We start from the raw sequence: 26,945 nt of genomic DNA, 5'->3' as shown, positions 1-26,945 counted from the left end.
TTTGGGAATAAATCTACCTAAAGACACAAAAGACCTATATATAGAAAACTATAAAACAATAATGAAATAAATCAAAGAGGACACAAATAGATGGAGAAATATACCATGTTCATGGATTGGAAGAATCAATAGAGTGAAAATGAGTGTACTACCCAAAGCAATCTATAGATTCAATGCAATCCCTATCAAGCTACCAACGGTATTTTTCAGAGAACTAGAACAAATGATTTCAATTTGTATGCTGTTGCTGCTAAGTCACTTCAGTCGTGTCCGACTCTGTGTGACCCCAGAGACAGAAGCCCACCAGGCTCCCCCGTCCTTGGGATTCTCCAGGCAAGAACCCTGGAGTGGGTTGCCATTTCCTTCTCCAATGTAGGAAAGTGAAAAGTGAAAGTGAAGTTGCTCAGTCATGTCCGACTCTGTGCGACCCCATAGACGGCAGCCCACCAGGCTCCTCCATCTATGGGCTTTTCCAGGCAAGAGTACTGGAGTGGGTTGCCATTGCCTTCTCTGCACAATTTGTATGGAAATGCAAAAAACCTCAAATAGCCAAAGCGATCTTGAGAAAGAAGAATGGAACTGGAGGAATCAACCTGCCTGACTTCAGACTATGCTACAAAGCTACAGTTATCAAGACAGCATGGTACTGACACAAAGATAGAAACATAGATCAATGGAACAAAATAGAAAGCCCAGAGATAAATTCACGCACCTATGGACACCTTATCTTTGACAAAGGAGGCAAGAATATGCAATGGAGAAAAGACAATCTCTTTAACAAGTGGTGCTGGGAAAACTGGTCAACCACCTATAAAGAAACAAACTAGAACACTTTCTAACACCATACACAAAAATAAACTCAAAATGAATTAATGATCTAAATGTAAGACCAGAAACTATAAAACTCTAGAGGAAAACATAGGCAAAAAACACTCTGACATAAATCACAGCAGGATCCTCTATGACCCACCTCCCAGAGTAATGGAAATAAAAGCAAAAATAAACAAATGGGACCTAATTAAACTTAAAAGCTTTTGCATAATGAAGGAAACTTTAAGCAGGATGAAAAGACAGCCTTCAGAATGGGAGAAAATAATAGCAAATGAAGCAACTGACAAAGAATTAATCTCCAAAATATACAAATAGCTCATGTAGCTCAATACCAGAAAAACAAATAACCGAATCCAAAAGTGGGCTAAAGAACTAAACAGACATTTCTCCAAAGAAGACATACAGATGACTAATAAACACATAAAAAGATGCTCAGCATCACTCATTATCAGAGAAATGCAAATCAAAACTACAATGAGGTACCTTCTCACGCCAGTCAGAATGACTGCTATCCAAAAGTCTACAAACAATAAATTCTGGAGAGGGTACAGAGAAAAGGGAACCCTCTTACACTGTTGATGGGAATGCAAACTAGTACAGCCACTATGGAGAACAGTGTGGAGATACCTTAAAGACCTGGAAATAGAACTGCCATATGACTCAGCAATCCCACTGCTGGGCATATACACCGAGGAAACCAAAATTGAAAGTGACACATGTACCCCAATGTTCATCACAGCACTGTTTACAATAGCCAGGATATGGAAGCAACCTAGATGTCCATCAGCAGACGAATGGACAAGAAAGCTGTGGTACATATACACAATGGAATTTTACTCAGCTATTTAAAAAAATACTTTTGAATCAGTTCTAATGAAGTGAATGAAACCGGAGCCTATTATACAGAATGAAGTAGGTCAGAAAGAAAAACACCAAGACAGTATACTAACACATATATATGGAATTTAGAAAGATGGTAATGATGAGCCTATATGTGAGACAGCAAAAGAGACACAGATATGAAGAACAGACTTTTGGACTCTGTGGGAGAAGGCAAGGGTGGGATGATTTGAGATAATAGCATTGAAACATGTATATTACCATATGCGGAATAGATCACCAGTCCAAGTTCAATGCATGAAACAGGGCACTCAAAGCCGGTGCACTGAGACAACTCTGAAGGATGAGATGGGGAGGGAGATGGGAGGAGTTTCAGCATGGGGGACACATGTATATCCATGGCTGATTCACATCAATGTATGGCAAAAGCTACCACAATATTGTAAAGTAATTAGCCTCCAATTAAAATAAATTAATTAATTTAAAAAAGAAATCAAGGGAGGAAGGAAACAAAACAAACAAACAAAAAAACAAGGAAGGAAGAAACTCCCTAGATGATTTCCAATGGGAAAGCACTATCAGTAGAAAGAAATCTCTGTCTGCCTGCCTGTCTGTCAGTCTATCTGCTTGTCTTTCTATCCACCCATCTGCTCATCCATCCTAGTAGGTAGCTCTTAACTACTTACCTACCTACCTACCTGCCTACCTACTTATCTTAATTAAAGACATTAAAACAAGATGTCCTGGCATGGTTTTCATAGCACCCTTAGGTATCTCCAGTTATCTTAAGAAATGTTTTAAACATTTGCAGAGAGAATAGATCTTCCTTTCATTTTAAAAGGACATGTTGCCATATAACATTTTTATGGTAGGAAAGGACATAAAAACAAGTTTTTGATAGGACAGGATAACTGTATCAATGCCAAGAATCACTGTTTATACATAAAAGAAATGCTTATTGGCAAACAGGCTTACCAAAAAGAATTGGTATGTTTTTCCATCAGATATGGCATCCCACATAAATTCTGTCACAGTTTGTGACTTTATCCTTGTATTTCTTGTCTGTAAGTCAATAGAATCTAGCTAGATCTTCACTGAAGCATTTTTGCACTCTGGAAATTGTGTTGGTTGATTTTCTATCATTAGCTTTGTCCTTTGACAAAATGAAGTTGAATCCAGCACAATAGTACTTTTTAGTTTTTTCATGCAGCTATTTAAAATAATGTAACTGAAAGCATAAGCTTTGGAATCAGACAGACTTTGGCATCAAACTTTAATCCCCCAAATTATTTATATTACCTTGAATAGATTGTTTAACTTCAATAAGCTTTAGTTTCCTTATAAGTAAAAGAGAGATAATCAAACTTATTTTTGGTGGTGTTGCAAGAATTCACAACAATCTGTAAATAAGATGCCTAACAGGATATCTGATGCACAGTAAAATTTCCACAAATTTTAAGTCCCCAAATTCTATAGCTGAGGATTTCATGCTCCATGAATTTCTGTTCTGACATCAGTAAGTTAGTTCTTTCTTTTCTGCTAACATTATTGAGTTCTATTGGTAAATTTGGGTTTTATAAGGATCAAGAATTACAGATGTTACAAAATTTGCATTCCCTCTTTCAAGTAACCCCTAGGCATCTTACATTTCTCTCACTGTTAATTTCCTAATAAAGTCAAAATCAATTTTTGACCATCTTTTAGGAGGCAGGCGGTAGAAGTGAGGCCTCAAATGCCATTGCCCCAGGTGCTGCACCCGCAGTACCTGATGCTGAGAATGACACTGTGGACATATCAGAAGTATCAACAGAATCAGGTTTCTCTGCCAGCCACTCATCTCCCTCCAATGATTCTGAAAGGACTGCAAATGCTGACTTTGCCAGTGCCATCTGTAAGTGTATTTAATATAATCTTCAAATGCTTCAGTCTGTTCCGTATTAAATACAGTTTTTAACCACTGGTTCATTATCAGAAAAGAATCAAGTCATTCTGATACTCAGTTGACATAAATTCAGATGGATTTTTAAAAAATCTACTCTTCACTAAATCTTTATAGCACCTAAATTCGAACTGTAATTGAGAAATTGGCTCCCTCATCTGGATTTCATTTGATATCTAATCACAGTAACTTGAAATGCATTCATATACAGAAATATATTCTGTCTTGATTTATGTCATCTGATGATTTATGAATTATAGAAATGATAACTCCATAAAAAATAAAATACAATAAAGGAAAAGGAATTTTTCTAAGCTGTGTCTCATTTGTAAAAACACTCAAGTGCATATGGTGTACACACTAATAAGTTCTCTCAATATCTTCGCTTCACAGTATATGCTGGATTAGTGGAAGTACCTGAGAAATCATCTAAGCGACCCTCTGACGTTAACGTTAACCCATTATATGTCTCTTATGAATGTAAAAAACCACTAATCCACATGTATGAAAAGGAATTCACTTCTGAGATCTGCTGTGGTTCTTTGTGGGGTAAGTTTGATTTCTTAAAACTGAAAAATAAAATGTACTGGAACATTTAGCAAAAAAAAAGAGTACATTTTTGTCTATATAAAAACTAGTGTAAATGTGCAGATATAAAATATGTATTTGCTATTGACAAACTGTTTTCAGGGCTTCCCTGTTGACTCAGATGGTAAAGAATCTGCCTGCCATGCGGGAGACCTGGGTTCGATCCCTGGGTTAGAAAGATCCCCTGGAGAAGGGAATGCCAACCCGCTACAGTATTCTTGCCTGGATAATCCCCATGGACAGAGGAGCCTAGTGTGCTACAGTTCATGGGGTTGCAAAGAGTCGGACACAACTGAGTGACTAAACACAACTGTTTTCAATTATGCATACATGCTAAGTCACTTCAATCCTATCCCTCTGTGCGACCCTGTGGATCATAACCCACCAGGCTTCTCTGTCCAAGTGATTATCCTGGCAAGAATACTAGACTGGGTTGCCATGCCCTCCTCATTTCCAAGTATGTGTGTATGTTTGTATATGTTATTAAACATACATATACGCATGTATCTACACACAGAGAGAGTAGTTAACTTGCTTATTTATTTTCACTCAGTGCAGTTTGATGTTTGAATTACTCCCTCTCCTGTTCATTCTGTTTTTCTTTATAACCTGAATTAACTTTGCTAAAATATAAAATTGGACTAGGTTATAATTATTTGAAAATTCAAGCTTTGTATTTTTAATTTGTGATAGAATGCAATGTATAATACCTAGTGAGATTATTGCAAGAAATTTCTTCAAGTTCTTGTTTTTAAAATATCTTGAGGATTTGTAGACAAAATTCCTTGTATAATATCTTAACTTTGATAGACTTCTTCAGTCCTTTATTCCAGAAGAATTTTAACCGCTTGGTAATTCTGAGACAATTTTTTACCTCAAGCCAGTCTGAATCATAAATGAAATAGAATAAATTAATGCAAGGAAGTGAAAAGTCCAAAATAAATGCCAACCTCCAACCTGCAGTTTCATAGATTTTGCTTAACGTATGACTGAACAGGGGACAGAATTTTAAATTAAAAATAGAGCAGTGTAGCAAATATTATAGTTTTGCGGGGGGAAAAAAAAAGCCATCCTCAAAGTTCTACTAATGTAATGTGTCAGATACCAAGAAAGCAAAGTTTATTTCGTTATCATTTCAGTCAGGCAACTACCCAAAGATGAGCTTAATGTCTAGTAACCCATTTTTATAACTTGTGGTTTTATATTTTAAAATATAAAAGATAGTAGTAGTATGTGTCATCATGGTAGAACAAGATGCCCCAAATGGCCACTTCCGGTGTCTCAGTCCCCAGGGGTGTCTCAGTCCCCAGGGGTGTCTCAGTCCCCAGGGGTGTCCCAGCTGCTTTGTGCCTCTCCAAGGGGATTCTCCAAGATCAACAAGTGTGTCTGACCCAGGCACGTTTCAAACCACTGTGTCTGCCTTGAAACTTGAAGCGTATGAGATTTTGTGCATGCCCTGTAAGAATAGAATTTCTTTTACTTATGGCCCTTCAGCTCTCCTGAAAATAAGCCCCACTTGATTTTCAAAGCCAATTGTCCTAGGAGCTCATCTTCCCAGTGCCAGACCCCCGGGCTGGGGAACCCAATTTGCATCTTGGAAGAACCTCTTGTTTATGAGTCATCAGTTCTTGAATATGAGTCTTTACTAAACTGCATCTCTGTCATTCCTTCCCATCTTGTTGTGGCTCCTTTTTTATGTCTTTAGTTGCAGAAAATTTTTTTGCTAGCCTTTAGGTCATTCTCATAGACAGTTGCTCTGTAAATAGTTGTAATTTTTGTGTGCCCATGGAAAGAGGTGTGTTTAGAGTCTTTCTACTCCACTGTCTTGATCCTGACCCCCATTTGAAGTGCATTCTGAATTTAGTTGAATCTGCTATTTTAGTCTTCTCATTCAGTCTTTAAAACAGTGCTTATATTTTAATGAATAGAGCCAGCAAAGTAACAGAGTATAGGAATGTAAATACATGAAATAGGAACTAATTTTATAGACATTCAGCAATATAAGTTTTTTAATATATGCATGAACACAGAATCACCCAATTTTAAAATAATTTGCATATAATTATTTAAAAGTATTAAATCCCTGTTATAGTTAGGAATGAGAAACCAACAAGAGGGAAGGGGTATATGTATACCTATGGCTGATTCATGTTGAGGTTTGACAGAAAACAACAAAATTCTGTAAAGCAATTATCCTTCAATTAAAAAATAATTAAATTTAAAAAAAGACTATATATACTAGGCCTCATGAATATTTAATAGTAACTTTCAAAAGAGTTGACCGATTTTTTAAAGTTTGGGACGTTACTAAAAGGTACCAAGTTATACACAAAGTTCTATCTGTGTGATGGCATACCAGACACCAGCCAGTAGAATATTACCAGAGGGTGTTATTTTCTATATTTTAATGAAAATAAATTTGTTCTGTTAGTAGAGAGTTCCCTGTTACACAGAATGAAGTCAACAGTAGCTTAAAATGACAAACATCACCTTTACATAGATCAGCACACTGAAGGAGCAAAAGTACTAATATAAATGCAATTATAACAATGTAATCTCCAATTAAAATAAATAAATTTATATTAAAAAATAAAATAGTAAATTAAAAAAAAATGTAATCTGAGCTAATATAGCACTTTTCTTTTTGTATATGAACAGGAGTGAATTTGCTGTTGGGAACTCGATCGAATCTGTATCTGATGGACAGAAGTGGAAAGGCAGACATTACTAAACTTATAAAGAGAAGACCATTCCGTCAGATTCAAGTTGTAGAGCCACTCAATTTGCTGATTACCATCTCTGGTTTGTTTAAGAACTAAAATTAGCTGAATCATTATGCAGATTAATTAGGTGGTAAACTGGGCTAAAGACTTTCTCAAGTGAAAGTGTTCCTAGGAAAGCACTGTAAATATAACTTTAATTGGGACACCAGGCTTTCCTACTTGTATTTTCTTAACTATTTACAATTTAAACTTCTGACTCCCCTTTCATGTCTGGATATTTGATTGCAGTGTACCTCTTCTATGTCAGGGAAAGGAAAAACCATGCCATTTGCATCCTATGAGGTCTTCTCTCAGTAACCATGCACAACTTTGGAAGTCACAGCTTCAGCCACCCATGCACTCACCACCACAGAAACCTCCACTATATACCTTTCCTGTGATGTGTTAGAAGCAACAAGGAACAAAGAGGCCAATAACTGGATAAAAATGAGAGTCTGTTGTACCTACCACAGCCCTGTAATAAGGGTCTACAGATAGGGCTCGTAACAGGAATGGATCCTCTATTCTTCCCACATAGTAGCTGAACTTTTTAGTTTGGGTCAGTCGGAACCTGAACCTTGGAATATGAGAGATCAAGTATATGGATGTTAAAAATATTGTGGTTACTAAACAGTACTTGGTATCAGGAAAGCACTAACATTAATGCTGACTTTAGGCAAAAAGCTATTCTTGAAAGATTGGGAAAAATGTTAAATGTTTTAACTGTAGAATAAAATGATACTAATCACAGTAATTTTTATGTGCTTATATACTTCCTGTCTATACCCAATATGATATTGCACATTAATTACTGATTATGTATAGTCCTAAATATGATTAATGTTGCTTTAAGTTTTGATTAGAGAAAATCCCCTAGAAAAATATACCAAAGTATCATGATTTTTTAAATCGTTTTTCTTGGCCATTCATTTATAATTGTTTGAGGCACACGGAAGCAACATTTAACTTTTGAATACATCTGGATGGCTTGCAGGCTGCACATCTGGATAACAGATTTCTTTTATCCAGCTTTCTCTAACCCAAATATTCTCTTTTTATTGCTGAAGTTTCTCTTAAATGTGGATTATTTTTGCATCAGATAGTACAGAGAATGTTAGTATAGAAAGATACCTAATAGTTTGGAGCTCAAATTTATTATTTGAGGACAGAATGACAATAGATATAGATACTTGAATTCTAACACTGCTAAAAAATGTGTAAAAATATGTTTAAGATTACATGAATAAGAATCTTATTGTTGGGCCTAGAAATCTTATAGTCTAAAACTGACTATAAAGTCACTATATATGAAAATAAATGTGTGATTAATAATGGCTTGTTTTTCTGAAAGAACTGAAAGAATTTGATGGGATTTACAATTAGAAATAGCAAGAAGAGATAAGAAAGCCTTCCTCAGCAATCAATGCAAAGAAATAGAGGAAAACAACAGAATGGGAAAGACTAGAGATCTCTTCAAGAAAATTAGAGAAACCAAGGGAACATTTCATGCAAAGATGGGCTCAATAAAGGACAGAAATCGTATGGACCTAACAGAAGCAGAAGATATTAAGAAGAGGTGGCAAGAATACACAGAACTGTACAAAAAAGATCTTCATGACCAGATAATCACGATGGTGTGATCACTCACCTAGAGCCAGACATCCTGGAATGTGAAGACAAGTGGGCCTTAGAAAGCATATGTGAGACAGCAAAAGAGACACAGATGTATAGAACAGTCTTTTGGACTCTGTGGGAGAGGGAGAGGGTGGGATGATGTGGGAGAATGGCATTGAAACATGTATAATATCATATAAAAAACGAATCTCCAGTCCAGGTTTGATGCATGATACTGGATGCTTGGGGCTGGTGGACTTAGATGACCCAGAGGGATGGTACGGGGAGGGAGGAGGGAAGCGGGTTCAGGATGGGGAACACATGTATACCTGTGGCAGATTCATGTTGATGTATGGCAAAACCAATACAATATTGTAAAGTAATTAACCTCCAATTAAAATAAATAAATTTATATTTTTAAAATAAAGAAAGCATCACTACGAACAAAGCTAGTGGAAGTGATGGAATTCCAGTTGAGCTATTTCAAATCCTGAAAGATGATGCTGTGAAAGTGCTGCACTCAATATGCCAGCAAATTTGGAAAACTCGGCAAGTGGCCACAGGACTAGAAATGGTCAGTTTTCATTCCAATCCCAAAGAAAGGCAATGCCAAAAAATGCTCAAACTACCGCACAATTGCACTCATCTCACATGCTAGTAAAGTAATGCTCAAAAATCTCCAAGCCAGGCTTCAGCAATACGTGAACCGTGAAATTCCAGATGTTCAAGCTGGTTTTAGAAAAGGCAGAGGAACCAGAGATCAAATTGCCAACATCCGCTGGATCATCAAAAAAGCAAGAGAGTTCCAGAAAAACATCTAGTTCTGCTTTATTGACTATGTCAAAGCCTTTGACTGTGTGGATCACAATAAACTGTGGAAAATTCTGAAAGGGATGGGAATACCAGACCACCTGATCTTCCTCTTGAGAAATCTGTATGCAGGTCAGGAAGCAACAGTTAGAACTGGACATGGAACAACAGACTGGTTCCAAATAGGAAAAGGAGTACGTCAAGGCTGTAAATTGTCACCCTGCTTATTTAACTTCTATGCAGAGTACATCATGAGAAATGCTGGGCTGGAAGAAGCACAAGCTGGAATCAAGATTGCTGGGAGAAATATCAATAACCTCAGATATGCAGATGACACCACCCTTATGGCAGAAAGTGAAGAGGAACTAAAAAGCCTCTTGATGAAAGTGAAAGAGGACAGTGAAACAGTTGGCTTAAAGCTCAACATTCAGAAAATGAAGATCATGGCATCTGGTCCCATTGCTTCATGGGAAATAGATGGGGAACCAGTGGAAACAGTGTCAGACTTTATTTTTTGGGGCTCCAAAATCACTGCAGATGGTGACTGCAGCCATGAAATTAAAAGACGCTTACTCCTTGGAAGAAAAGTTATGACCAAACTAGATAGCATATTGAAAAGCAGAGACATTACTTTTCCAACAAAGGTCTGTCTAGTTAAGGCTATGGTTTTTCCAGTGGTGATGTATGGATGTGAGAGTTGGACTGTGAAGAAAGCTGAGTGCCGAAGAATTGATGCTTTTGAACTGTGGTGTTGGAGAAGACTCTTGAGAGTCCCTTGGACTGCAAGGAGATCCAACCAGTCCATTCTGAAGGAAATCAGCCCTGGGACTTCTTTGGAAGGAATGTTGCTAAAGCTGAAACTCCAGTACTTTGGCCACCTCATGCAAAGAGTTGATACTTTGGAAAAGACTCTGATGTTGGGAGTGATCGGGGGCAGGAGGAGAAGGGGACGACAGAGGATGAGATGGCTGGATGGCATCACCGACTCAATGGACATGAGTCTGAGTGACCTCCAGGAGTGGGTGATGGACAGGGAGGCCTGGCGTGCTACAATTCATGAGGTCGCAAAGTGTCAAACATGACTGAGTGCCTGAACTGAGTAACTGACTGACAATTAGAAAAATAACATTAAAGATAGATTAGGCTGAGAAAAAATAATAAACCGTTCAATTTCTTTGTAAGTTTACTGGAATGAAAGAGTACAGAGAAAGAGACCCATCTTACTAGCTGAGGACGCCTAACAGTCAATACACCAGATATATCTTCTCATATATGCACACTACCAGAGATAGCTTCTAGGTCTCTGAGTCCCAAAACAGTCATGGCTTAGATAGAAAGCTAAGGTACAAATGAATGGATGGTAATTCTGTTGCCCACACAGTAGTAGTCTTAACGTGTTCCAAAAAGTATTGTACATTCACTTCTACTTTGATAACTGGTAGACACTTCAGCTATCTTGGAAGTGAGAGACTAAAAGAAACTTTGCTATCATATTTCCAAACTCTAAAGGGGAGACTCAATGCAGTATAGTTTTTTAAAAGTGCTTTTTACTTTAATTAAAAGATTTGATTAAAAATACAAAATACCTTTACCTTTTTTTGTTCTTCTAATATGTAAAAAAAATAGACTGAATTAAAACACTGTGTCTTTCCTTATCTATCAGGCCGTAAGAACAGACTTCGAGTGTATCATTTGACCTGGCTGAGAAATAAGATTTTGAATGATGATCCAGAAAGTAAAAGAAGACAAGAGGAAATGCTCAAAACAGAAGAAGCCTGCAAAGCCATTGATAAGCTGACAGGCTGTGAACACTTCAGTGTCCGTAAGTCTCATTTCACATTTGCTTTTGTTGTTGTTTAGTCATTGCCATGTCCAACTCTTTTGTGACCTCTTGGACTGTAGCCTTCCAGGCTCCCTAGGCCTTCTAATTTCCCAGGCAAGAATACTGGAATATGTTGCCATTTACCTCAGCTGTATAAATTTTGCCTCCCTTCATTTGGTGAAGTACATTCTTGTGAAAGGAAAGCAGAGATAGGAAAACATTTGCAACTTCAACTACAAAAATGAGTAAATTTCTCTGAGACATCTTTCAAGCCTTTTATGTCACAATAATGGCTGTTATTGAAAAAATATTGATTGACTGAAATAGCTGTTGAAGTTCAATTTGGTTTACTTTTTCTCCTTTCTTCCCTTCCCACTCACTCTAATTAGTTCACAGTAACTGATGTTTCTTCCTGCTTCTATTTAACTTCAATTGTATAAATGTTTATGTGTCTTCAATAACCTGCAAGGAGATTTATATGACATTGTCTTTCCTTGGAGCAGCAATAAAATAGAATCCCATAATGATTCCCTTTTTAAAAATTGGACAATCCCTCTTAATACTGACCAAGAAACTCTACCATGAGTCAAAAAGAAAATTTATCAATTATCTGCTGGCTCTCATTCCCACTTATGATATTCATGAGTATAATTGCAAAATATTTCCTGTCTGATTAGTGTGTTTTCATATCCCCTGTGTCTTCACAACCATCCACTGTGGAATGGAGTAACAAATCCAGGGTCTCAGACTCCTGCTGTCATCTCTCAACAACTTGGAAGTAATGCTTTCCCATTCTTTCTATTTCTGAAGCAAATCCCCTCTATTCTTAGCCTTTTATCCTTCTTTCCTCTTTACTAATTGTCTATCAGTCAGAACTAGTGGCATAGGTAAGAGATAGTTAGAATCACATAATATGAGTTGTGGCAAGATATTTTTATCCTGACTGACCATTTCTATTCTGCATACTAAGAGGCTTTCCCAGGATAGGTTTCATATATGTATACATATGTGATGCCATGTACTGTAGCCTACCAGGCTCTTCCACCCATGGAATTCTCCGGGCAAGAGTACTAGAGTGGGTTGCCATTTCCTTCTCCAGGGGATCTTCCTAACCCAGGGATCAAACCCAAGTCTCCCGCATTGCAGGCAGACGCTTTACCATCTGAGCCACCAGGGAAGCCCATATACATACATGAGTCAGTTTAGTTCAGTTCAGTCGCTCAGTCGTGTCCGACTCTTTGCAACCCCATGAATCGCAGCACGCCAGCCCTCCCTGTCAATCACCATCTCCTGGAGTTCACTCAGACTCACGTCCATCAAGTCAGTGATGCCATCCAGCCATCTCATCCTTGGTCATCCCCTTCTCCTCCTGCCCCCAATCCCTCCCAGCATCAGAGTCTTCTCCAATGAGTCAACTCTTCGCATGAGGTGGCCAAAGTACTGGAGTTTTGGCTTTAGCATCATTCCTTCCAAAGAAATCCCAGGACTGATCTCCTTTAGAATGAACTGGTTGGATCTCCTTGCAATCCAAGGGACTCTCAAGAGTCTTCTCCAACACCACAGTTCAAAAGCATCAATTCTTCGGCGCTCAGCTTTCTTCACAGTCCAACTCTCACATCCATACATGACCACTGAAAAAACCATAGCCTTGACTAGACGGACCTTTGTTGGAAAAGTAATGTCTCTGCTTTTCAATATGCTATCTAGGTTGGTCATAACTTTTCTTCCAAGGAGTAAGCGTCTTTTAATTTCATGGCTGCAGTCACCATCTGCAGTGATTTTGGAGCCCAGAAAAATAAAGTCCGACACTGTTTCCACTGTTTCCCCATCTATTTCCCATGAAATGATGGGACCAGATGCCATGATCTTCATTTTCTGAATGTTGAGCTTTAAGCCAACTTTTTCACTCTCCTCTTTCACTTTCATCAAGAGGCTTTTTAGCTCCTCTTCACTTTCTGCCATAAGGGTGGTGTCATCTGCATATCTGAGGTTATTGATATTTCTCCCGGCAATCTTGATTGCAGCCTGTGCTTCTTCCAGCCCAGCGTTTCTCATGATGTACTCTGCATATAATACATACACACAAATAAAGGTAGAAATGAGTGCCCAGATAACTTAAGTATTAAATAAATATACTATTTTCTTCTAGTTTTGTGTATCACTATTTTAATATTCTCAGATGTCAACCCAGAAGATGATATAGCAGAAGTACCTCTTACTAACTTATGAAATTTTTAGTTCAATAAGAGAGAGTTTACAAAGATAGTCAACCTTGCAAAGATAGTCCTGTGCATTTGTGAAACAGATGGACTAATTTAGTCTACTTTTCCTGGTTGATTGCATTCCAATCCATCCCAGCTCTCTAATAACACTTGTCCTACTGATGAGTGGAACAGTAGTTCCTTCCCAAAGGAGAATAACAACATAAACATACTTGCATTGTATTTTCATAGCCTTCCAAGGTCCACAAAATAATGGACTGATACCAATTACTGCCATATATTAAAATTATCAGCATTATTTGCTTAAAAGAGAATTTGTTTGCTTGTTGGGGGATTTATTAATCATAATTCTTTGACCTACTTCTGAACAGTTAAAAAAAGAAAGAAAGAGAGGCCAGACTCAGAGAGGAAGAGATACAGAGTGAGAGAGAATGAGAGAGGAAGGGAGAGGAAAGGAGAGAGAGAATTCTAATATATTAGTCTTAGATGAAGTCTGGCTAGAGAAGACAGCAGCAGTATCTCTGCCAAAGAAGAGGGATTTAGCACAAACATAAATCTAGAAGTAGGACAACATATTTCATAAGAGCCAGAAGGTCTGGCCAAGGGCAAATATATACTTTTTATAAACTTTCTCTTTCTTTAATAAAAAAGCTCTATTGAAATAATTTATATACCATAAAATACACCCAGTTAAAGGGTACAATTAAGTGAGTTGCAGTATGTTTATAGAGTTGTGTAACCATCACCATGATCTGATTTTCATCATTCTAACAAGAAACGTCATAGCCATTAGCAATCACTGCACATTTAATTCCTCTTACCTTATTCCCTTCATAATCCTAAGAAGCTACTGATCTACTTTTTCTGCTATAGATTTGTCTTTTCTCCACAATTTACATAAATGGAATTATACATCATATGATCTTTTGTGACAAGCTTCTGTCACATACCATAATGTTTTCAAGGTTCATCCATGTTATAACCAGTACAACATGTATCAGTATTCCTTTTTATTGCTGAATAGTATTGCATTGTATAAATATTTCATCTTTTGTTTATCCATTATAAATTCATTGCTTAAAATGTCTTTCTTCTGGTTCTAACCGTCCAAGTAGGTATAAAGTGGCATCATATTATAGTTCTGATTTGCATTTCCCTCATGAATAATGTTGTTGAGCACTCAAGTGTTTATTGGCCATTTGTATATCTCCCTTGGGTTATTTATCTTTTTGTTATTGAGTTGTGTTTTTTATGTATTCTGGATACTAGACCCTTACAGATATATGATTTGGAAATATTTATTCCTGTTCCATACTTTGTCTTTTCACTCTCTTGATAGTGTCCTTTGATACATAGAAGAGTGAATTTTAATGAAACCCAATTTAGCTCTTTCTTTATTTGTTGTTTATGCTTTGGTGTCAAACATGAGAATCTATTACCATGAAGGTTTATTTACTTTTAAGAGCTTCATAGTTTTACCTCTTACATTTAGGTCTTTGATCTCTTTCAAGTTAATTATTGTATATATGGATTAAGGTAAGACATCCAGTTCATTTTTTTATGTGTAGATATTCAGTTGTCTCAGTACCATTTGATGAAGAAATTATTGTTTCTCTATTGAATATTCTTGGCACCATGACCATAAATGTACTTTATTTATAGACATTCAGTTCTACTCCATTGATCTATATGCTTATCCTTATGGCAGTACTACACTGCTTTGATTATTATAGCTTATAATAAGTTAAGAAACTGGGAACTGTGAGTCATCCAACATTGTTTTTTATTTTCAAGAGCATTTGGCCTCTTCCAGTTCCATGTGAATTTTAATCAGCATTTCTGTTTATGCATAGGGGGCCACTGGGATTTTAGAGATTGTATATTCGAATCCATAAATCACTCTGGATGCTATTGCCTTCTTAATTGTCATTGTTATGACATTTTTAACAACAAATACAAATACTTGAGTGTTCTTGTTAACCCTGTGGCATTGTTACTTCTTTGTATTTTATCATTGTAGTCCAACATGAAGAAACAACATATATTGCAATTGCTTTGAAATCATCGATTCACCTGTATGCATGGGCACCAAAGTCCTTTGATGAAAGCACTGCCATTAAAGTGAGTGGTCTCCATTTTCACTGGGCTTTCTTTTGAGAAATTGTAAACAGAACAGTATTTGGAATATAGTAGGAGAAATATAGATGCTATTCTTCTACAGTTAATGTAATTTGAAAAGACCGTGTCAATGATTATCATTTAACCCTTTTCTAGCCAATTCACAGGCACCAAACCAAGGGAGAATGTGAGGGAAATCCCTGACCCCTCCCCTTACAGGAACTCCCTACCAGCTCCTCACTCCCAATTCCTGTAGCTAACATGAAGAACTCCTCTTCTAAAGCCACAAACACAAGCTTTGGGTGCCACCCCAATGACTTGAAGCTGAGAAAGTCCCTGTTCTCTCTTAGTGGGGGGTGGAGAGCAGAGGGAAGCTAAGGAAAGGTGTGACAGTGGCAGAGTAGGGAACCCCCTGGTAGCGGAATGAAGGGAACGAAGGCCTTTGCTCTCATGGCCAGGACTGTAATAGCTGGGGGTGGGGAGGAAAGGGTGGCTCTATATTCCTTCCAAGCTGGATCTCTAAACACATTTCTCTCTAGAACTATTACAAGGAATGCTGGTTAGGTTTATTTGGATTACGAGTACTGTTTCCACCCTTATTTTGGTTTAACTGAACTTCTATGGATCAGCCTCATAAGGTAACCATTTAGTGTCCCAAACAATTAAGTTGCTGATGATTTTTAATCACATTTCATAAACTGGAGACTATTTTTATCTTTATTATCTTTTTTACAGTGCTTCAGAACTCAACATAAATAGAATTATTCTGTATTTGTTCTGTATTAATAAAGACTGATTAATGAACCAGTGGTACTACATAGAGTCCAGTAGCTCCTTAGAATCATCTGAAGCATTTGTTAAAAGTTTAGATCCCAGACGCAACTGTAGGCCAAATTAGTAGGTTTGGAGTGGGGCCTGGGGAATCTATATTTTTAGCAAACATCCTAGGAGATTTTGAACTGGTTGGTCCATGGAGTTTTTCAAAGCACTGATAGGGATACATTGTGATAGACCCCAGCAAGGTATTCATGAAATACAATCATAACTTAGGCTAGGATCTGTTTACATATTATATTTTATAGGCTAAAACATCACATGTGTACAATATAGATGGGTTAATGTTTATGACTGCTCCTCAAATGTCTGAAAGTGAAAGTCGCTCAGTCGTGTCTGACTCTTTGTGACCCCATGGACTATACAGTCCATGGAGTTCTCCAGGCCAGACGACTGGAGTGGGTAGCCTTTCCCTTCTCCAGGGGATCTTCCCAACCCAGGGATCGAACCCAGGTCTCCCAAATTGTGGGCAGATTCTTTACCGGCTGAGCCATTTGTACAATAAATATGTTCTTTTATAAATAGCACAGACTACTATATAGATAGTCTGGGCCTGTCCTGACACAAATCACATCCCTGATCTGATCTCCCTAAATTGGGCATTGGGTCAGTTGTCAGTATTTGGATATGGGTTTGTTCCTGGGTGTCTGCTGATTGGTTAGAGCTGCCTGGTATGGAGCTGGGAAGCAAAGAAGGTAAGTACCAACAGTCTGTCTGGCCTGATACACAGTTCCTTGTCTAAGTCCTCACTCCAGTTCTTGAATCCCACCACATGAGTTCAATATGGTGAAACCTGTGATGCCCAGTCCTCTACTGTGACCTGAACTTGACAGTGTATGCTGTTTGGCTTTTTGTTTCCTTGGACTAGGAACCATAAGAGCCTAGAGTACACCCAGTCTATGGCAGGTTAACATGTCTGGCCTTTCTCATTCCCTACCAAGTGTGCATTGATCAATCAGCAGACTCCGAAGGAGACTACATGTCCTATGAAGCCTATATACGAATACTGGCAAAAATACAGGCAGCTGATCCAGCAAACCGGTTTAAGAGACCAGATGAGCTCCTTCATTTGCTGAAGCTCAAGGCAAGGAATTTAAAGACAGCACAGAGAATACAAGGCCGTATAAGACTCTTATGATTTTTGAAGATTTGGCCTTTGAAGGAAAACTCAATATTTAGAACCTAAATATAATTGTCCTTGTTGAGTTAACAGATCTAAGAAAAGTTGTAATATATAGGTCTCTAAATATATTATGTAATTTTAAAAATCATTCTGGGTTCTATACACCTGTTAAGCAAACGGGCGGGAGAATTTTCATCTTAGACAGAGTTTCATTTTTGGCCTTTTGGCCATATTTGGTTTTATACCTACAGGTGTTTCCAACACTTGGTCATAAGCCAGTGACAGTTGACCTGGCTATTGGTTCTGAAAAAAGACTAAAGATTTTCTTCAGCTCAGCAGATGGATATCACATCATTGATGCAGAATCTGAGGTTATGTCTGATGTGACCCTGCCAAATAACGTAAGATCCCTAGAAATTATTGTATAACACAATTTGAGTATTTCCAACTGTGAAACTCTTAAAAGGTTTAAAAATACGAGTACCAATATCTATATTAAAACTGAGACCTAAAAGGTAAGTATTGAGTGCCAGAAGGTAGTAATGGATAAACAAAAATCACTGGTGGTTTCTTAGTCCAGAGTGCTAAGTCTTTTCTGCAGATAGACTTTGTCTGGCACAGTGATGTTTTGTATTTGTTTTTAAATGAACCACCTCATGCGAAGAGTTGACTCACTGGAAAAGACTCTGATGCTGGGAGGGATTGAGGGCAGGAGGAGAAGGGGACATCAGAGAATGAGATGGCTGGATGGCATCACCGACTCGACGGACATAAGTTTGAGTGAACTCCGGGAGTTGGTGATGGACAGGGAGGCCTGGCGTGCTGCAATTCATGGGGTCGCAAAGAGTCGGACACGACTGAGCGACTGAACTGAACTGAATCCCTAGTTTTCACTTAAAATCTGGATTTCTATTGAAAAACCAATGATCCAACATTACTATCTGGCCATAATCAACTGGAACCAATTGGTGCCTGCCCACTTTTAGATGGAACATATGCTATGCATTCTGTATCCATCCATATTTATGTATTTATAATAACTGGCCCTCTTAGGCATATGAGTTTACAACCCTTACTTTTAGTTCTCTGCATCTCATTATGCATTATTATGTATATGCCCTTTCTTTATCCAGATTTAACTATGATATATAGCAAGTTATCATAAAGTATTCTCTTATAGTATACTTTGTACTTAGAATTTCTGATCAAAGGATTCAACACTTTAAAAGCTAACGCATATCAACTCTCAACTCAAATAATTATAAACGTGAAAATATGGCACAGCATCTAAAATATGGATAGTTGTAAAAAATACTATACACATACATCATTTATATAAAGAGCTCAAATATAACATAATATCTCACACACTCACACACACAATATACGTTTAATGGTAGAAATGACATTTTTTCCTATTGAAAATTATTTTAAAAAGGAAGAGATGAATCAGCAAATCTTTTTAAATTCCCCATTTTGTCAGACACTAAAGTTTTAACAGTTTAGTGATATACAAAAGTCCAGGAGAAAACTTTTTTGTACTTCTGAGTCACTGTAGTAAATGATATTCTCCACAGCTTTCAGAGTTATCTTGTATATCTCTGACAGATTACACAGAACAGTTGTCCGATCATTAATGGAGACTGTTTTTTCAAGTTTTGGTCAGATTTAACAATCTAACTAGATGATCATTCTATTGTCACCTATGATTATATAGAAATCACTGTTTAAAACACTGAACCGAGCCCCAGCCAAAGCCACTTAAATATGAGTTCAGGTTAGTTTTAGTATAAATATTATAGTACTCTTCACTTGGAATGTCTTCCATCACTTCCTGCATCTTATTTTTTTACATCACATCATGCATTATTGAAAACCTTAGTATTGATCCAAGTTTATACTTATTTGAAAAGTCATTCAGAAAGATTGAATTCTGTGTTCAACTTGACTACTAAGCAAGAAGAATTACTTTCTTTTCAAGCAACCTGTTAATTATTATGGAAACAATGAGAGAAGAAGATTTTTTTTTAATCATTTTCTGGCCTAATTAGGATACCTTAACTGAATTCAAAAATAGAATTTTTAGCTAAATGCCCTAGTGTCTTGACCTATTAAAAGAGAAAGGACTCTAATATAAAGGAGGAGTGTCTTCTGAAACAGGATGTACTAAAAATAATTTTTCCAACAGTGCTAGATTACAAAAGCTATAAAGCTACAAGGGAGCTATGTGTGCTAAAAGAATATCTGATTACTTCAGGAATCATCTGAGAAGCAAGAGAATTACCTCTGGTGCTTTCTGGATTTACAGCAGCTAAGCTCTTTTCTAAACAAATTTTTTGAGACAACCTTTTTTCTTGCAATTTCTTTTTCTCTCTTCCTTCATCTCTTTTCTGATTCAGTTGCTCATGAGAGTGCCCAGGGAACGCATTAAAATTGCTTTTCGCCTCTGGATCCCCATTTTAGTTTTAAGAATTGTTGTTGCTGAGACTGAGGCATGGCCACAAGCACTTGGCCTGAGTGCGCTGGGTTTGGCAAGTATAGTTTCTGACATTTTTTCCCTTAAATTGCTAAATTGGAGACATGATAAGAGGAACTGATTGTTCATTTTTAAGGGAAATATGATTAACGTGACAATATCTATAGTTTGGGCAAGTTTTGTCACATTGTTTTACGCATCATGAAATTTAGAAATTGTTAGATATTTCTTAATATTTCATCACCTAATACCTCTCTGAATTGAAGATATTTTAAGATTATGTAAATTGGATAATAAATTCTATAATTTTTTTGAAGGGAGGATGACTGTTACATTTCAAGCAGTGAAAAATATTATAAGGCTGTTCCTTGTAAATATTTAAGCTCAAGCTATTTTAAAGTTAATTTTCTATTTCTGATTTGAATGAATTGGATGATAACCAGTGATTTTATATTTGTTACTTGGTTCATTCCTTACTAAATTTAGTATTCATTAGTGTGCTAAAAATGAATCTGAAATCAAACAAGTGATGTTCCTTTTATCATTATACATAATACTTGGTGAAATTTCAACAAATTTCTCTGTTAGAAATATATTCTGCTTTTTACATATATAATTCTTCTCCTAAAAATATTGGAGAATATTAAACAATAACAACCTTATGACATGGGGAAAGCTCTTCTCAAGCGTTGGATAGCATGCTGTTTAGTACTAAGACAGAAATTTCTCTCCTCTCTGTACTTTGAAGCCCTCTTTGGCCTTTATTGTTCAGCCAAGCTGCTTCTCTTAAAGTAGTAGTGATAAAATGTTGGGCATATAAATCCTTATGAAACATAATTCCAGCCCCTGGAAATCATTGTACCACAGAATATCATCATTTTACCTGATTCCTTGGGAATTGGCATGATGCTCACCTTCAATGCTGAATCCCTTTCCGTGGAAGCAAATGAACAACTCTTCAAGAATATCCTTGATGTGTGGAAAGACATACCATCCTCCGTAGGTATGTGGAAAATTTTTCTCCTTTCAGATGATCCCAGAAAAGCTTCTATTTCCTAAAGTGTCACTTTTTCTCAAGGCATCTAGGGTTAATTTGGGGTACTGCATACTTATTCCCTTGTAAGATAATGTATATGTTTTTCTTATGCTTAATGATTTCACAAGGCTACCACAAAGAGACTGATTTTGGCTGTCTTAGTAGTTCATTTTCAATAATCATGTAATTAAAATAGGAAAGTGATTATTTTCTATAATAATCTATCATTTTCTTTTAACTCCTTTTGCTTGCAGATTTTACACAGATGTTGAAAATGCTTCATTCCATAACATTGATTTGGGGGTTTTACCTTTATCTTAGGAGAGTGCCAACTAGTATAAGAGAGGAGCAAAATATTTCCATTTTGTACAGTCAATAGTGTTCTGTTTAGCCAGTAATAGTCCTGTGAAGAATCAAATATAAACTGCATATGTGACTCATTGGTTGTCACTAAGATTTCATCATCCTTCATTTACAAAACAGATAAATATGACTGACTGAAATGCTCTTAGGTACTACCCAGATGGCAACACAAAGAAAACTGCCTTCTCATCTTCATTAGACCAGGACATTTTTTTCTTTCTGACCAGCACAGGACTGGCAATCTGGGAAATCTGAATAACTTGAATCTTTCGTACATGTCTCTGAGGCTTGATGACACAGAGATAATTCTAAATAGGAAACAGAATAATGCATATAAACAGCAAAAATACTAGAGTAGAATGATTTGGTTGAAATGTTCCTGGAAGGAGGATAAGTTTAATGAAGCAAATAAAAGAAAAGGGAGAAGGAGAGGGGGAGAGAGATAGACGGGGGAAGGAAGGAAGGAAAGGAAGAAGACAGAAAGATAAGAGAGACAGAGAGAAAAGCAGTTTATCAATAAAAAGTTAGAAGCTTCTGAAATCTCTATAAAAGGGCTAAATGTGATCCACATGTGACTTTAAGGACGAGTTTGAAAGAGCTTTTTTAATGGACATTTTTTCACTATGGATGATGGCACATTGCATTGCATCTGCAGAATCCTTTCTTTTTGCATACGTAGTGTTAAGGAATGTCCTGAAAACCTCCAGTTCCTTCAAAAGGTAAGAACTCACAGAGGGTTTAAAACCATTTTGTGAAAAGAGGTAAATGCTTACAATATAATTGACAGATCTGAGGCAAAAGAAACTGAGAATATGCCTTGTTCTAACTTTCACAGTGGTTGTGATCAATTTATTAATCGGAAATTAGAATAAGGAAATTTAGCTCAAATGGGAAATGTAACCCCTATATTTATGCCACTAAACAATGATAGGAATCAAAAAGATCCTAAAAAGTCATCTGCTACAGTTCTTGTCCTTAGGCAAGACAACTTCCAACCTAAAACAGAGCTATTTTAAGTAACTAAAATTGAAAAGTATCTCTCTATATGTAAAATAAATTAGAGCACTATGAGAAGATATTTCGGTCTGGGTATTAAGGGTAATTTGAGAGCATGTAAAGATTGCTTTATAACTCTACTATTAAGGAAATCAATTGCTCTCTTTTTTTTTGTCTAAACACAACTTCTTTTTAAATTTAAAACTAACCCAGATCCAGATTTCCCCAATCTAAATTTTGCATTTTCCTTTAGATATAATGAATGTTCTCACTAATAAGATCATTGCTTTGGATTTTCAAACAAATATATAGAGATGCAGCAATCATAGCAAGTATCATTAAGCATTCCCAACTAAATCATTGGATTCTATCTCATATACAAACTAGCTCAGTACCTAGGTTAAGTGGCAAATTAATGTGCTTTAGAATCAAGGTATAAATTATTTAATGCCGTATGAACTGTGTACGTGGACTCAGCAAGTAGACTGTGCATGAAGTTTATAAATTTTGCTGTATGCAGTTGTTGAAAAAAATACTGCTCACCATGTCAGAAAATACCTTACAGTGTCAGCTGATTATATGGCTATTTATATAACTAGGTTTTCTGTTTTAAAGCAGTTGTCATAATCTTAATTGTCACTGAATAATATAAAGCAGCACCCAAAAGTTTTAATCTTAATAAAAATTTCCTGAGCAAGAGAAAGGCTTAACAGTGTCAAATTAGCTTTAGTTCTGTTTATAACATGATAGTTAATTGAATTACATTAGAGTGGCTAAAGTCATTATTTTAGCAAGTCATTTTTTAACAGTTTTAATTTTGAAGAGTTAGGTTTCCATGTATGTCACTTAAGCACAAGTACAAACCCATACAGGATATTGTACCCCAACTAGATCATAAAATAATGCCTGTGGCTAGATTTGATTTTATACAAAGAGGTTAATATTAACCTTTAGCTTTTTCTGTGGTGTTGGAGAATGTAAATACAAAAATTAACTTAGATCTAGTTATTCACTATGGTGAATAGTTGATCACAATGATGAGAGTACATAGCTAGCTTGAACATTCTGTTGAGCAGCATAATGGCCAAACTACCGACTTTGAAGCAGGAAAATAAGAATGTTTTAATCCAAACTGTAATAATGTCTCTCTTAATAATCAAACATTAGCTGTAATTATAATTTTCCATCACTGGCAGAAATATTTTGTGTTTTTCTGATTTTTAAATTTTTATTGTAGCTTTTGAGTGTTCACAGAGAACCACAGGATGGGGCCAAAAGGCCATAGAAGTCCGCTCTTTGCAGTCAAGGGTTCTGGAAAGTGAACTGAAGCGCAGATCGATTAAGAAGCTGAGATTTCTGTGTACCCGAGGTGACAAGGTATAGTTTACATACCCCAGTTAGAGCAAAAGTAGAGCAAGCAATGAAAATTAACTGAGGAAATTTATATTGTTTTCTTTCTGGCTATAAGTATATTTATGTTATATTTCCCAAATTGACATATTAATAATATAATAAAAATAAATTTGCAATTTGCATTAGAAACATTGATTTGGTAAATGATGAAATTTGGTTTCAAGAGAAATCATTTTCAAAAATGTAAAAATTCTAATTGTGTTCAAAGCAAAACCAGCCTCTATTTGTTACAAATTCCATTATTGTCTGTGATGTGTAGTTCTTTTCAAATTCATATTAATATGACATTTTGAAAGATAATGCTTGAGTAGATCTGCCTTTTATAGTTTTCAACATAATCCAATAACAGAAGAAGGAAAAAGTTAATTATGTTTGTTGAACACCTAATCATATAGTAGAGTTTGTGCTAAATGCTTAAGAGGGTATCACACTTAATCTTCAGAAAAGAAAAAGGAAATCAATATTTGACAATTATTTGTGTAACGTGACCAATTTTAGCCAATTCAGATAGTTTATATGGAAAAAATGAATTGTATGATATCAGAATAGTCCCTACATGTTGTGAGAAATAGTAGAATGAAAAAGTAATTCTAATAAGACTAGGAAGCATTCACATTTGTAAGAAATTTCAGAGGATTTGAATTATCAGAACCAACAGGGTAAAGCACTGGGCATCAATAAAGGTACTGGTTTACAATATAAAGAGAGATAACGGCAAGAACCAATGATTGAGATCAGGTACATCTAGGATGCAGTCCCACCTCTAACTACATGTGAGAACCTGGAAGTTTGACTTTGTTTTTCTGAACCTTAGTTTTTTCATCTCAAAAATGGGAATATTAATAACTTGGAACAATTCTGTAAATTATCAATAATGTATATATAATAAGCATCTCACAGGTCGACAGCCTGGCACATAAAAGGTGTTAAGTCAAGGGTAGCTGGTGGTGTTTTCATCATTACGTCACACACCTTCCTAAGTATATTCATTGTGGATGTTGAAAAACCTTGGTCAAGAATACTTCTATTTGCTATTTATACTCTTGTACTGTCCTAATTTTCTTTATGGCCCAGACCATATTTGCACGACATGTTCCTCTCTAAGTCAATTGGTTTGGCTGATAATATCAATCTATTCATGTCAGTCTATTACACTGAAATAGAAAATTGTACCAAGTAGAAAATTTCAGTGGCCACTTAAGCATCAGTGACAGCGTGAACTGCATCTAAATAATATGATATTTTCCATATATTAAAAGTTAAAGGAAAGCTAACTTAAGTAAAAGTAGATTTTTTGTAATAGAAAAGGAAAATTGTTAAACGAATCAAGAAATTTAGCAGATAAATGTCACCTACAAAAACTTAATTTTATTTAAACTATATGAAGTACAGTCATATAGAATATGGTAAAAAGTACTTTTTAAATTATAATTTTGGCTCCATACTCATTTGAATTTGTAGACTTTAATCTAAGGAAATCTCTTTCTGAAATTGATTAATAACAGATAAATTGAAATTATTGTTGTACCTATCAAATATCGGTTTGCAGTTATTAAATATTTACTAATATTGTCTCTTTCTCTCTTTTTAAAGCTCTTCTTTACCTCTATCCTGCGCAATCATCACAGCCGGGTTTACTTCATGACCCTTGGAAAACTTGAAGAGCTCCAAAGCAATTATGGTGTTTAAAAGTTTCCAGTGATTTATTATACTGATTACAAGCATCATAAATATACAATTTGCATTTTTAAATTTCTGAGATTAAATGAGCATTCACTTTTACTGGTAGAGAAAAATTAAATCAGATACTTTACTTTTAATGTAGCACAGAATAGTTTTAATGATAAATGCAGCTTTATATATAAAATTAACTATAGCAAGCTCTATGTACTCCAATGGTGTACAATATCTTTTGCACAAACTTTGTAACTTTTGTTACTGTGAATTCAAACATTACTCTTTGGACAGTTTGGACAGTATCTATATTTGGATTTTACAACATGGAGTTAAGAAACCTGTAATGAGTTAGATTCCAAACAGCTTTCAAAAGAGTTGCCCCTGAATGAGGGTTTGGTTTTGTTTTTTTTTTTTTCCCAGAAAAAAATCAAAATAGCAACAAACCATATACAGATTTGCCAAGTCCTAGAAAGAACCAAAGGTTAGGTTATGAAATGAAATTAATAAGGACTAGGTATAAACCAGACCTAAGGCTGAACAACCTGCATGCCTGGAGAAAATACAGTGATAAAGAGGGATAAAGCCACCCTTTTTCCTCATTGCTCCATGACAGTTAAGCCCACGGTTAGAGAACAGTTGTGTTCTTTTCATCCCATGTTAAGCTGGTTTTCTCCTGATAAGGAGAAAGGAAGAAAGCCTAAAATGATTGATTTTCCTCAGAAACCCCAAAGATGTGCAATAGCTACAAGAACCACCAAATAATACACTTGCAAGCCTGATTACAGGACTGAACTCCTATACATATGTACTGTAGAATAAGTTGCATTTTTTAATACTTTAAAGTAGGCGTCAAGTTCTATCCCAAAGACAGATTGGTTGATTTATCAAAATTCTTATCTGGCCAACAATGTGACTATCAGACAGCTTTAAGTATTTTCCTGATCCCAGATTAAACTACAGGAAAACTTCCCTCCAGTTATTAAGCAAAAATAACAAAATATAACAACAAAAAGTTTTGACCGCTAATACGTGTGTTTTTCATGGTTCTATTTCTGTAAAATCAGAAATTAATCTAAAAGTGATAAGTCCACATGTAGAGACTTAATATAATAGGTTAAAAGGAAAGATTTGGAAAAAACTACAACTTAAATCAATACCTAGGTCTGCAAATTTATAGCAGTGAAAAGAATCATGCTAGTCCATCACCCCTATATATTCTAGACGCCATAGATAGGTGGCATTTGGTCGCCTATGATAATTGCTACCTGGTGAAAAGCATCATTTCTGCATATCCATCCTCAATACCATGGTTAGTTCTGGGGCAATAAAGAAGCAACAGAACTACCACAAAGTATACCTCACTATCATTCCTCTAGTTCTGCTTCTAAAATCTGAAGACGGTGCTAGTGGGATAATAATTTTCAAACTACCTGGTTAACCAAAATACAAAAGCAGCTAACTATATGTGATTTCATAATAGC

General features: G+C 36.1%; 1 protein-coding gene across 1 annotated transcript in view; it reads left to right on the top strand.

The window, feature by feature from the left end:
- The window catches only part of NRK (Nik related kinase), a 122,450-nt gene extending 96,974 nt beyond the window's left edge, over positions 1 to 25,476 (top strand). The window contains exons 20-29 of the mRNA XM_068962949.1: positions 3,376 to 3,562; positions 4,004 to 4,159; positions 6,857 to 7,000; positions 11,048 to 11,206; positions 15,449 to 15,553; positions 17,322 to 17,464; positions 17,755 to 17,904; positions 20,823 to 20,982; positions 23,612 to 23,751; positions 25,381 to 25,476. Coding sequence (XP_068819050.1) covers positions 3,376 to 3,562; positions 4,004 to 4,159; positions 6,857 to 7,000; positions 11,048 to 11,206; positions 15,449 to 15,553; positions 17,322 to 17,464; positions 17,755 to 17,904; positions 20,823 to 20,982; positions 23,612 to 23,751; positions 25,381 to 25,476 — 1,440 coding nt within the window. The remainder of the gene's footprint in view (positions 1 to 3,375; positions 3,563 to 4,003; positions 4,160 to 6,856; positions 7,001 to 11,047; positions 11,207 to 15,448; positions 15,554 to 17,321; positions 17,465 to 17,754; positions 17,905 to 20,822; positions 20,983 to 23,611; positions 23,752 to 25,380) is intronic.
- The last annotated feature ends 1,469 nt before the right edge of the window (positions 25,477 to 26,945 follow it).

Source organism: Capricornis sumatraensis, chromosome X (assembly GCF_032405125.1).
Source record: "Capricornis sumatraensis isolate serow.1 chromosome X, serow.2, whole genome shotgun sequence".
In the NCBI taxonomy this organism is placed as follows: Eukaryota; Metazoa; Chordata; class Mammalia; order Artiodactyla; family Bovidae; genus Capricornis; species Capricornis sumatraensis.
The sequence above is the reverse complement of the archived record's forward strand: the minus strand, read 5'-3'. Positions and strand labels throughout refer to the sequence as shown.